Genomic DNA, 13,675 nt, shown 5'->3' with positions numbered 1-13,675 from the left:
GAGAACATAGTTATGAATGGATTTGGATGGAACTCCATGATCTCGCTTTGTTTCACCCACTGCTGCTGCATCCAGAGGTCCTCAGGAATTTTTATGGCGGTCACAGGCCAGAATCAGTCTGTTGGTGGGTGAAGGGCAGAAACTGCATTTTGACCAATGAGAAGTCCTGTCCTTCCCGGGCTTTGTAACAAAGGTCTTCTTCTTGCCCTCTAAGAGGTGTCTGGCTGTTGATCTTTATCTGATGGTGTAGGACAGTTTGCTTCTGTTAGTCCACCAACATCCAATCAAAATGTAGCACTATAGTGGTCAGAGAGGGGCCCTGGAATGTGCTGTCCACTACAACTGCAATGTTAGATGGCTGAGTTCATACAGAAACTAACCGGAAACTTCAGAGATCGTTTTGTGCACTTCAGCCCTGGAGACCAGTTTCTCCTTTACATTCAGAATCCATTTCTGGTAAAAAATTAAATTAATTACATTTCACAGGAGGCAAAACCGTTATCCAAGTGGGACTGCTACAAATGGAGCTTTGTTGATCTTCCATTGAAGTTCTCAATCAGACAAAGTATGCGGGGGGTTTCTCCCAAAACTAGGACGTTTTATGCTTCCATCTTTAAGTGCAACTCAGTTCAGCCGAACAATTTTATTTAATTTTCATTTGAGGTTATTTGCATTTTATGGACATTACGAGTAAGAGCAAGAGATAAAGGGTTTCTGGCACTTTTTAATTTTTTCCAACACTGGCACTTTATTTGTGCCTGTTTGTGTTTCTGAATAATTGTTTAAGTAGCGATGAAATTATGGGATGTTGTTATATGCTAATTTTGTTTGTTTTGTAGAAGAACTCTTTTTGTTTCTGTCTCTCTGTTTTTCTACTGTATTGTGAATTACTCATCATTGGACTAAGGGATAACTTCATCAAAACATTCTGCTCATTGTGGGACAAATCTAGATCAAAGAATTGCAATTGTCAGTTTAGTCGACACAAGATGGCGTTGTACCTTTTAATAAATGACAAGAAATTACAACAGGGTCTGTTAACTCTGCTTATAGAAAATGAAGAGCAAAGAATTCGCATCAGGTGTGTTTTGCGTTTTTAATATTTATTTTTAGACCAGGATCCCAGTATAACTGATTTTCAGCATCAACAAATGCTAAAATACAGAGATTAAAAAAAGCTGTTAGCTAAATGCAACATGGCAAATCAAAAGATTTTTCACCTGTTAGTTAAACTCTCCCACTAAAGTCGCATATTATTCTTTTCAGAAGTTCATTGGCTATCAGAAACGACAGTCATTTGCAAACTCTGATGCAATTGGATCGATCTACTGTCCATCAAAGAGAGGCTGCACCGTTCTTCATCCTGGAAGCTAGTTGGCTATCGCTGCCTGTAAACAACTCATATGGCGCTTTTCCACTGCATGGTTCGGCTCGGTACGGTTCTCTTTTGGGGGGGTTTTCCACTGGGTACAGTACCTGGTACTTTTTTTAGTACCACCTCTGTTGAGGTTCCAAGTGAACCGTACCGTTACTAAAACGTGATGTGTAAACTCTGATGATCACGGATTGGCCGGAGAGAATCGTCACTACCTGCGTCACTTAACTTACGACACAAACACAACAGAACCACTAGATTTAATTCAGCACAGTCAGCGAAGGATCGAACGCAACTGTTTTGAACGAGCTTGATGGGGCGACACGGAATGAAAAAGTTATTCAGAAGTCGTGGCAGGAGAGGCGAAGCAACTAACGACATGTGAATAATCCCGCCCACGCTAAAGCAATACTAAACTGCAGTGGAAATGCAAACCGTGCCGACCCGAGCCGAGTCGTACCACGCAGTGGAAAAGCGCCAATGTGCCGAAGCTTTGATCGCTCCTTCGGCTAATTTGAAATGATACTACTACATTCCGTGGATGTTTATCAACATATAAATGTGTTATGGACTAAATATTTCACTGAATTGGATAGTCTGGACCCTTTACAGTGTAACTACCCCATTTTGCAGTTCCTTCAGTTTTGTTATTGTTTATTTGGTTGCTGTTGGTCTGACAAAGACGCTGATTGTACCTGCTATGTTGATTGTATCTTAAAAGGGTCATTAAATGGTCAAAAAAAAGGTCAAAATAACATCATTCGAATTCACAAGAATCTCAGCTTTTCAAAGATATATGACACGGTTACCTTTTTGTTTTTTTGTGTTTCACGAAGTTAACCCTCAAAGCATGCAGTGTACCGCGGGCGGCACACTAGAACAGTATGAGGTTCATTTAAATCTAGATTTATTCACATTGTCCCTTGAAAACCTCTACGTGAAGACACTTGCCTGAGAAAAAGTGCATGGGAAGAGTTTAGGTTTTAACCTTATAACTAAGGATTTCTTAGCTTAAGGGCTTTCATGCAACCGGGATCTGGGCCCGTATTCATGAAAATTCTTAGTGCAAAGAATTGCTCCTAGTAACACAATTCTAAGAAAAATCTTAGAAATGTGGGCATTTCCTCTTAAAATTAAAGAAAAGTTCCTAGTAAATAAGTAATTCAGAAAGCATCTTAACTCTTAAAAGAGCTCTGTAAGGGAAACAGGTCAATTTAGCTCAAAGGGAATCATTTATGATTTTATAGGGAATTTGGACCGAATCACTGTTTTGTGGCTGATTACAGAGTCGGCCAGCGATTCATTGAACGAGCCGTGTAACAAATTCTGCAATCGACATTAATATCCAAAGTATAGTGAAAACACTATTTATTAGCACAGTAACAAGATCGGCATTTAAGACATTAACTTGTAAGCACAAAACACAAGATACTTCTCTTTTCAATACACAAGACTTTATTGGATAAATCTAAGACATATAAACTACTCTAACACATGCATTCACACAAGTTGCAGAAAGAGAGAAAGTGAGGAAAGAATGAGTTTAAGAGAATGAAAATGTGAAATCCCAAGTTTACAGCAATATGTGCAATTGCATAGACCTAAACAACCATCAATCACTTCATTAACCCTCGCATTGAGTTCCTCAATGAGGTTAAAATTTATATGAAATGCACCAGTTCAGCTAGTATCTGGAGGTACTTGTTGCCTGTGTAGGGGGGGTTCCCTTGAAGAAAGGGGGTTCCCCGAGATTGCTGATTGGCTGGAAGTTCAGTAGTTGTTGAAGTGACATCTTGGGAAGCCAATGGTTGGGCATTGGCTGAAGATGCGGCGTTGTGGGCTGGTTAAAGTTGAGGCGGTCACCTTGGAGACACATTGCGGCAAAACTTAACTCAGGACACGAAACTCTCAACGGAAAAGAAATGACAGTAGAAGAATATAAGTAACTAGACTAGATGGGTTTTCTCCTCATGGTTTTAGAGGAGCTGCTGGCGTGTAAACCAGAGCACGCTCAAAGAGCACTAAAAAGCAGAGTCAAAACACGGTGGCAAAAAGGCAAGAAACTAAAAGCTAAAAAGCCGCATGGCTAAAAGGGATGACTTGAAGCATAACTAAAAGCATAGTTTGACGGTGTCCTGAGCATTTAAACCGGGTTGTTGGCCACCTCCCAAATGGTGTCTTGACCAATTAGATATTGTCTTTGCTCGGGGTGTTGTATGTTTCTCCTCCCAATCAACATGTTATCTTATCAGTCATATGGTCCTAATTTTCCCGCTCTTGCAGAGTATAATTTTGGACATGATTTCTATAACAAGAATGATACATTTGACAAAGAATTGATTGGAAGAAACATTTCAAGCAATAAGATTCAAACACACACATACTAAACATGAATATGAACCCTTAAGCTATTCAATAGTTATTAAAAAGACATACACAATAAGTGATTAGAACATGACAGTCAAATGTGTGGGTTACATACATGATATGGAGTTAAGCAATGGACTGATATTCGTTTAGAAGTCTTTGAGTTCATTTTGGTGCATCTACATCTGTAAAAGACAGTTTCTGTGCCATTCTGTGAACATAAGGACATGTTCTGTGAAGACCAGAGAGGTTAAAAGGTCTCCTAAGGAATCACAGTCTGGTTCTTGTCTTCTAGGTGGAGGAAACCAATCCAAAGCAGTTTCTACTAATGATTTTCCTCATGTTGTGGTCATGAATCATGATATGCTGTGTCTTTAACCATTAATCTTGGTTATTTGCCCCAAAATTGACAATCTCCTTTGAATTGTCAATAAGTGTTCTTTTGTTTTAATGCTGTGAGCTGCTCAAAGCTGCTACTTGGTGGACTTGCTTCAGGCTTGTGGCGCCAGGATCTGACTTACGAACATCCTGTGTCTTGGGCCTTTCTGTGGAATTCGGCTCCTTGTGTTTCAACCATGTTCTTGATCGGATCTTAAATTGTCTGATTCGGTCTGATACCCTACAGCTCTTAAGGTCCAAAATTGTTAGGAGTACTGACGAGGACTTTTAAGAGGCTTAAGAGTTTTTTTTAGCAGTGGAGAAAATCAACGAAACGTGAAGAGGGAGAAGAAATGCATTGCACACAATACATGACAGTGAGTTAATAAGACACTACACATTAGATCGTGTAGTGATCATGTTTGTGACCGATATTATTAGAGACACGCTAACATCTCAGACACAGTTTAAAAATGCCATAGCGCCAGAAAGTAATCACTACATTAATTTATGGCCACGTTCACACGGTCAGTTTTTTTAGGGATTGACAACTGCATTTCCTTACAGACTCGAAATGTCCCGTTCAAACAGCAGCTTACATTAGCGTCTTGAATACTGTCTGTATGAACGTGCAACGACAGTCAAGCCCGTATATACACTCGCATCCTTTTCTGCGTCTCGCTCATGACACTGCATTTGAGTCACACGCACTGTGACGCACAGAACAAAACTGACGGAAACTACTCCGGTGGAGAACAGTGACTGGATCTAAAAACCTTCAGATGACACACGGCTCATTTCTCCGTCGCTGTGCCCAAAGTGAAACCACACATGAGCGTCTCTCTCGCACTAGTTGTCCAGTTCATACAGCGCGTGCTTTCTGAGAATGCAGTTGTGAGTCCTGAAAATGTGAGTTCAGTTACAGAATTCTTGTAATTTCAAAGTGAAGACTTATAATAAACACTAAAGCACTCTCTCGTTTTCCCTTTGAAAAACCAGCCAATCACAGTCTTCAAAAGACTGTGTCAGACGTAGCAATGGGGTCAGCCCCGCCTCCTCACTAAGATGAAAGTTTTTGTCTTTTCCTCGCTCAGAGTTGCTCTCAGATTGGTCCTGAATTGCTCTTAAGCTAAGACTCCTATGTAGAAATTTTTAAGATAAATTAGGAGCTCTCTGAAAGGATTCTTAGAATCTTTAAGAAAACGGGCCCTGGTCTTCACTTCTGAGCTTCCTACACATCATAGCATTATTACAGGATTCCTGTCTGAGAAACTCCTTCCACACTGATGACAAAACAGTTCTCTCAAACGAATCCTCGTGTGTTGATCAAGTTTGTGTTGAAAATATGCCATGTACTCTTCTCATGTGACTGTTACAGTTTGATATTTGAGTAAAATTTTTCCACACTGTTGGCAGGTGAAGGGACTCTCTCCAGTGTGAACTCTCATGTGGGATTTAAGGCGTCCATGTAAATCGAAACTCTTTCCACACTGAGGGCATGTAAAAGATTTATCTCTAGTGTGAATTGTCATGTGCACTTTAAGGGTTCCATTTTGTTTGAAACCTTTTCCACACTGATGGCACACGTAACACTTTTATCCAGCGTGAATTCTCATGTGTTCATTAAGTAATCCTTTATGAATGAAGCTCATTCCACACACTTGGCAGAACAAGGACTCTCTCTAGTGTGAACTCTCATGTGGACTTTAAGAGTTCCTTTTCGAGTAAAACTCTTTCCACACTGAAGACAGGAGTAAGGCTTCTCTCCAGTGTGAATTCTCATGTGGAGTTTAAGGTTTCCTTTTTGACTGAAACTCTTTCCACACTTAGGACAGGTAGAAAGCTTCCCTCCAGGGTGAACTTTCATGTGGTAATTAAAGTTTCCTTTATGAGTAAAACTCTTTCCACACCGAAGACAGGAGTATGGCTTCTCTCCAGTGTGAATTCTCATGTGGTATTTAAGGCTTCCTTTTTGACTGAAACTCTTTCCACACTCAGGGCAGGTAAAAGGCTTCTTTCTCATGTGAATTCTCATGTGGACTTTAAGAGTTCCTTTTTGACCGAAACTCTTTCCACACTTAAGGCAGGTAGGAGGCTTCCCTCCAGTGTGAATTTTCATGTGGATTTTAAGAGTTCCTTTTTGACTGAAACTCTTTCCACACTCAGGGCAGGTAAAAGGCTTCTTTCTCGTGTGAACTCTCATGTGGACTTTAAGAGTTCCTTTTTGACTGAAACTCTTTCCACACTCAGGGCAGGTAAAAGGCGTCTTTCTCGTGTGAATTTTCATGTGGACTTTAAGAGTTCCTTTTTGACTGAAACACTTTCCACACTTAGGGCAGGTAAAAGGCTTCTTTCTCGTGTGAATTCTCATGTGGACTTTAAGAGTTCCTTTTTGACTGAAACACTTTCCACACTCAGGGCAGGTAAAAGGCTTCTTTCTCGTGTGAATTTTCATGTGCCTGTTAAGGTTTCCTTTTCGACTGAAACTCTTTCCACACTCAGGGCAGGTAGAAGGCTTCCCTCCAGGGTGAACTCTCATGTGGACTTTAAGAGTTCCTTTTTGACTGAAACTCTTTCCACACTTAGGGCAGGTAAAAGGCTTCTTTCTCGTGTGAATTCTCATGTGGACTTTAAGAGTTCCTTTTTGACTGAAACTCTTTCCACACTCAGGGCAGGTAGAAGGCTTCCCTCCAGTGTGAACTCTCATGTGGACTTTAACAGTTGCTTTTTGACCGAAACTCTTTCCACACTCAGGGCAGGTAAAAGGCTTCTTTCCCGTGTGAATTCTCATGTGGACTTTAAGAGTTCCTTTTTGACTGAAACGCTTTCCACACTCAGGGCAGGTAAAAGGCTTCTTTCTCATGTGAATTCTCACGTGGACTTTAAGGTTTCCTTTTTGACTGAAACTCTTTCCACACTCAGGGCAGGTAAAAGGCTTCTTTCTCGTGTGATTTCTCATGTGGACGTTAAGAGTTCCTTTTTGACTGAAACTCTTTCCACTCTGTTGGCAGGTAAAAGGCTTCTTTCTCGTGTGAATTCTCATGTGCCTGTTAAGAGTTCCTTTCTGACTGAAACTCTTTCCACACTCAGGGCAGGTAAAAGTCTTCCCTCCAGGATGAACTCTCATGTGGACTTTTAAGGTTTCCTTGTTCATTGAAACTATTTTCACAGTGCAAAGGGGTAAAATAACTTGTAGTTCCTGTTTTACGAGCGGTTCTTTTTGTGAGAAAGTCTCTTTAATCTGTGGCCAACCGGAAGATTCTTCTGTTTTAAAATCATGATGAGTCTCATACTGTCCTTTCTCTTCCGTTTCATTCGGTACTATGCACTCCTCTTTCAGTGGCATGATGTCTATGGTGAAAAAAGGCAAATGAAAGTTAGCCCAGTTTAATAGCACAAAGAAACAGACATCAAAATATTTACCAACATGTAAGCTAGAGAGTATATCCACTAATCTATTAAAGGAAGTGCTTCAGTCATGGGGATTGCGAGATGAGTGTCAAGTCTGCGTCACTACTGATAAATGACAAACAAACAATCAGAGCACTGCAACTAAACGACTGGACGAGGTTACAGCGTTTTGGCCATTGTCTTCATAGTCTTCTCCCCCTCCTTAGAAATCGCAGTCCGAGGGGGTGTTCCCCCCTCAGTACAGACACATTCCCCTTGGTTGAAATCGTGAAAGGTGCCCCAGGTTGATCAAATTTACCTCAAAACAAAACGAAGTACAATAATTTATTTAAATTAATGTTTACAGTAAATTAATAATTTAGTCAAACGGACTAAATATATTGCCAATAACTCACCTTAGACAATACTTTCCCTAAGTATGTACACTACACACGTTTTAAGAAAAAAATTACAGCAATTCACCAAAATGGGGTTTTTCGTCTTCCAAATATTGTATGTTACTAGTATGTTACTAGCGACCAGACTGACTTGCTACAGTTTAAATTTTGCCAATATATTCCTTACTGTATATACAGTATATAATTATTAAGAAATTACTGTAATTCACAGTTTTTTTTATGTTCCGAAAGTTGTAGTACATTCCTAGTGACTAGACCGACTTACTATAGGTACAATTTTAGTAATACCTCCCTTGCTGTACATAAAGTACATCAATATTTTATAATACAACCTTTGGAACATGAAAAATAAAATAAAAAACAGATTTTTTAGTTTTTGTTTTAAATAATTGGGAATGGTACATACAGTAAGACATGAAGTCAGTCGTGTAACTAGCAACGTACTACAACCTGTAGAACATGGAAAAAACCCTTTTGGTGAATAGTAAAAAAAAAAAAAAGATATTTGTGTACTGTACATACTGTAAGGGAGATATTGGTATTGAGATATTGGTAAACTATAACCTGTAATAGGCCAGTCTTGTATCTAGCTACGTACTACAACCGTTGGAACATGAAAAACCCTTTCCAGGGACCTTTATTTGTAAATAATTGCATATTACTCACCTGTAGAAAATCACTAAGCAATACAAGCTTTAGAATTTGACGGTGTTATTTTACATTTTAATTAAAATACATTGGACGTTTTAACCCAGTCGGTGGAATTGTCAGACAGTCCCTTGGGTGCGATAGCGCGTCAATACTTTCTTCGGTTTAAATTTGCAGCAATAATACACCTAGGCGGTTTTGAACTCCTTTTTTATGTCGATATAAAGTGGTTGCATATTGTTAAAACTAATCGTGGTACCGATATCTTTGTAGGACTGTCGACTCTATAGATCAGTGGTAAGGGAAAGCAATTATAAAGAAAATGCAGCGCATTGTGTTCTTCTGACCTCATTTGCTTGCCTCTATACAGTTCGCATAATCATCAATTCTGAGGTCTTATATCACCGTGTTAGTTCAATGAGGCGCCTTAATGTATAGTTGGGGAATCCTGGAGTGTGACGTGAGGGGATCCCCAGTATTACAGCACAGCGTCACACAAGCCATGATACAAAGTTACGTAAACTAAGCAACGAAAAGCAATATATGTCTTCCTCAGATGTAATGTTAGTTCTGTACTTCAGCATTGGGTAAAACAGCATTATAATCTCCTTTGGGGTAGAGAATGCTGCTTACATGTAGGCTACAGGAAACAGCGAAGATGTTGAATTAAACATACACACAATCAGCTTTTCCACATGTTTATACTGGCCCCGATAATCAAAACTTCTACTTAGCGCTTGCTCCATTTATGTAGTTCAGTTTTTGTGAATGAATAACTTAATCCACCTGTTGCTTTGGTCTTCATCAACAGCCGCTTGCGCCACCTGCCGGTGGAGATCACGCATCGGTGCTCTACTGCTATTCCTGCAGATCCCGGATGTGCAATGCCGAATTATCTGTCGAATTTTAACCACTGAATTTGTGGAAGCGAATTTGGAAAGTGAAATAAAAATGGACCGAAATTTGCCTGTCGAATATTATACATGCTATTTTTAAACAGATTGAATATTTTGGAAGTGAATTCTGAAAGATGAATATGAATTATTGAATTTTTTTACTATGAAAACGTGTGTGAAATATTTTGAATTGAAATGTTCATAGCTTAAATGAACAACCATGCTAAATTTCAGGACCTAAAAATGCAAGTCCTGGAAATACAAGACATTAAAATGCAAGCACTGTTAATGCAATGCATTATTTTTTCAGTTAGTGCTATTCAACATGCTTTTTTGTTTCAAAGACATACGGCATTATTTTACTTACATAGACGCAGAGGCCAAAAATCACCGCGAGTGTCACGCGTGCTACAGTATTTGTTTAGTAAACAAAACCACGTTTCCGCCATTCATACATACTGAGGCAAGCGGAACATGCAGGATTCATATTTGAACTGTCTTTTTGCATTTTAATATTCAGACACTAGTTCATATCGCGATTCGAATTAAGTGATTTCTTCGTCTAAAATTGACGACTTCCGTGGCATTTTGCGCCATTTAAGTAAATTACGTTTTTATGAATGGACTCCACAATCCCGTCCGCGTTTTCGCAGAAACCATATGGCCCTAGAAATGTAACCACACTTCAGAACATTTCGGCTTGCCCGGTGTGTTGTTTGAACGAGTTGCAGGGGTAATATCACATCACAGGGTCTCTCTTTCTCTCTCTGTAGCGTATGCGGCCAGATGTGTTCTCAGGTACCGAAATCTGGCACCGACTGATTTAACGTGAATCGGTACTCGGTAGTACCGACGCAATTCGGTCGGTACCCTTAAAAGTACAGAGTTCGGTAACCAACCCTAGACATTCGATTATTCTAGTTAACTCTTTACTTTATATTTACTCATTCATTCGGGTGCTCATGTCGCTCAAAGATATCGCTTTGGCCGTTAGCGTATCTTACGGTCACATTCTCATCAGTCTTGGTTATTAGACAGAGGTAATTGGCTAATATTTTAGACGGCCGCTCCTATGCTTGCTCATTCTAAAAGTACTTTTGTTTAGCCCCTTTAGATTTGAACACACTTGAATAAAGCAACATTATTTCTAGTCAGAGGTCACGACCACTACTATAGATATAAGCCGACCAACATTACTTTCCCTGATAGTAGCTTTGGTATGGTCATGCCATGGTTTCCCCATTTACACTTAGCTAGAATAATATTACAATAAACAGAGGTTAGGCTCACCCTATTTAGGTTGGTCGAACAACATTCAGTTCTCAATTCTCTATAAGCCCTTACAATCCAAGTACACTTGAACTAATACCAAGTGTTAGCCGGATCTCTAAAGATAACGCATAGACAGATCAACATACAGTAGGGATGGGCGATATCTTATAGTTTGCGATATACCGGTAAAAATTCTCCCCACGATAAGAATTAGTCTTCCTGCGATAATAACGATAAAGTCTAGTTGTTGACACATTTCTGTGTGCGACAGTGTGGAGCAACATCACAGAAAGCAGACGTGAAATTGAGGAGGAGTAGCCTATATCTCTAAATGAGGAGCTCGAGCTGTAACTGGATTGGTTAGGGCTGTACAGTGCACAAAAAAATTGCTCTGAATAAATGTACTACAGTAGCACGTGTGCGATACAGTTTTGCATGTGTATGAGCCTGTTTACAAAACTGTTATCCAACAAAGATATTTATTGACATACTTTTTCTCCAAATTAACTTAATAACATAGTTGAGTGTTTGAAATACATTTTTGTGACCATACGTGGTTTCATATTACAGAATGATAGTATTATATATAGTGATAAAGGCCATGTCGATTACCATTACATTATAAATATACTTTCCTTATAAAAATACCCAAGATTGAAGAACACCGATAAACCATATATTTTTTGCAGTCGTATGTTTATTTTCCTCAAGTTTCATCAGTTAAAATGTCTCTACCTCTGTTGTGCGTTTTATTCAGCAATAACTGGATACCTTCCTGGAGCGTGTCAGTAGTATTTCTTCTGATATGGATATGTGGAGTTTCTGTGCAAGAGCGCCCTCCGGCTTCCAGTATGAATTAAAACTTTACATTACGTGTGAACTCATTAATGCTCACCCTATTTTGGGTAAAAATAGGAAAGATGATACTTTTTTAAAAAGAAACAAGATTCCCTGAATTATCGTCATTGATATCGTTATCGTAATAAATACCAGAAATATCGTGATATATTTTAAAACCCATATCGCCCATCCCTACCCTGGAATGTGAATTTCACTGGAAGATCCCCGCCGAAAAACATGTATTTTACCCCCAGAATGCGATTTTTACAGGGGAACCCCCTCCAAGCGTGATCGGACTAGTTTTATTGCATAAACCTGGCAACCCTGTTCATAAGCGCCACCTGCTGTCAGAGAGGTCGTCTCATTCAGACCTGCTGTTTTTGTTTCGTGCAGATGTTTTATGTAGCAAATAAATAAATAACACCTAAAGTCAGACCATTCCTTTTTAAATCCTGAAATTAATCTAAATCAAATCAAATACAACTGCCCATGCAGATCGTGATTAAAATGCAGTGGTTGCCTCTAATTTCAAATGGCAAGATATGTTTAAAGCCAGTTTGTTTGTTATAAAGCAAATAGCCAATGAATAAATTTGCTTAAAAATCAGAATAGTTAAAAAAAAGAAAAAGGAAAATTTGAATTAGCTATGATCGGCACATCACTAAATAAAATACTAAGCAAGTACTAAGTAAGCAATGCGGGCCATCGTCATCTTGGCAGCGCGTCACCGCGTGTCACTCTCGGATAATCGAAAATGGGCAAAGAGGCGGGAGCAGGTTGCTGAAACCACGCCCACCTAGCTCGACGGCAGTGTCAGCAGCGGCAATCCACCTGTCACTCAAGTGGCCACGCCCTTAATTATGCAGAACTTTAAGGCTTAATATAATTTACAGGGTTCGTACCAATACATTTCCATGACTTTTGAGACCATATTCATGACCTAAATGTTCCATTATTTTACAATAAGAATTAAATTATGTTCAAATTATCATAGCATATGTTAACTAAAAAGAATGACTATTAATGCTACTCGTTTGCTTTCTTGTTTAAGTAATAAGTACAAGCTGCAACTGCGCCAGACCTTACTCCACATTTCACATCACTGACTATTATCATTTATTTAACTGTGTGGCCAGGATGGCCATTTTGGTGTCATTTTGTGTGTATTTTTGCTGCTTAAATGCAACAAGCTACGCTTTAGAGCCCTGCATTTCAGCCCGAGCCCAACGGCCCCAACTTATTTATGGCTTCGGGACGCCAGCAAGTAATTACCATGATGAATGCTCCAGGGGAAATAGAATATTCACAGGGTTTCGGTTCATTTTTGTGAAGCGCTCCTGCTCAAGACCGAGACAGCAGAAAGCATATCCTGTTTGTTTTCTAAAAAAGCACAACGTATGCTGATATTGTGAGTGCACACAAATAAAAGTAGACCCTTAACAGTCCCGAATGATGTATTACTCTTACCTTTATGAGCAAAAATGACTGGTTGTTTCCACTGTTATAAGAAAAAAAATGCAAGTGATCGTGCTGGCGACTCCATGTCCTGCAAAGAGCGCTTCAGCTTCTCTGCACAAACGATTGGATACGCTCCTAATAGCACTCATTTATCTAGGTTAACCATTTAAACTAATATTGGTTTTTTAAGCATTTTATATAGGCCTATAGATTTTACATTTTCCAAACATATGTTTACATAACTAACGTTATAAAGAAACGAAAATATAAATAACCACTTTTGCCATTAAAAACGAACCTGAACTATTTTAATGGCTACAACAGCAGCTGTGTAATAGGGGAAGAGAGAAAGAGAGAAAGAGAAAAAAGGGCTCCAGTCGGACTCGGCCAGTAATTCTGATAATCTGTCGGATAAGGACCGGACTAGGGCATATGTTTGAGGCCCGTGCAGGGTTCTGCTGAGCTTATTTGGTAGCAAACTCAATACTCATATATGCACGAGCGCACTTTGGGTGTGATTGCGTACCATCTCTGGAGCGCGTGAGTACCGAATGGTTTAAAAAGACGTGCAAATAAATAATTTTCTTACGATGCAACAATGACCCGATTAGGCAAGTGACAATTCTGTCAAC

The 13,675-nt window shown here is 39.4% G+C and overlaps 1 protein-coding gene across 3 annotated transcripts in view; it reads right to left on the bottom strand.

Moving 5' to 3' along the window:
• Positions 1-4,302: 4,302 nt before the first annotated feature.
• The window catches only part of LOC107572473 (gastrula zinc finger protein XlCGF57.1-like), an 18,745-nt gene continuing 9,372 nt past the window's right edge, over positions 4,303-13,675 (bottom strand). For all 3 annotated transcript variants that reach the window (XM_016258890.1, XM_016258891.1, XM_016258892.1), the window contains one exon: positions 4,303-7,471. In XM_016258890.1, the coding sequence (XP_016114376.1) occupies positions 5,769-7,471 (1,703 nt within the window). In that variant the 3' untranslated portion in view covers positions 4,303-5,768. The remainder of the gene's footprint in view (positions 7,472-13,675) is intronic.

The sequence above is a fragment of the Sinocyclocheilus grahami genome, unplaced genomic scaffold (assembly GCF_001515645.1).
Source record: "Sinocyclocheilus grahami isolate Dianchi unplaced genomic scaffold, SAMN03320097.WGS_v1.1 scaffold1756.1, whole genome shotgun sequence".
Classification (NCBI taxonomy): Eukaryota; Metazoa; Chordata; class Actinopteri; order Cypriniformes; family Cyprinidae; genus Sinocyclocheilus; species Sinocyclocheilus grahami.
This window is presented reverse-complemented; position numbering and strand designations above follow the sequence as displayed.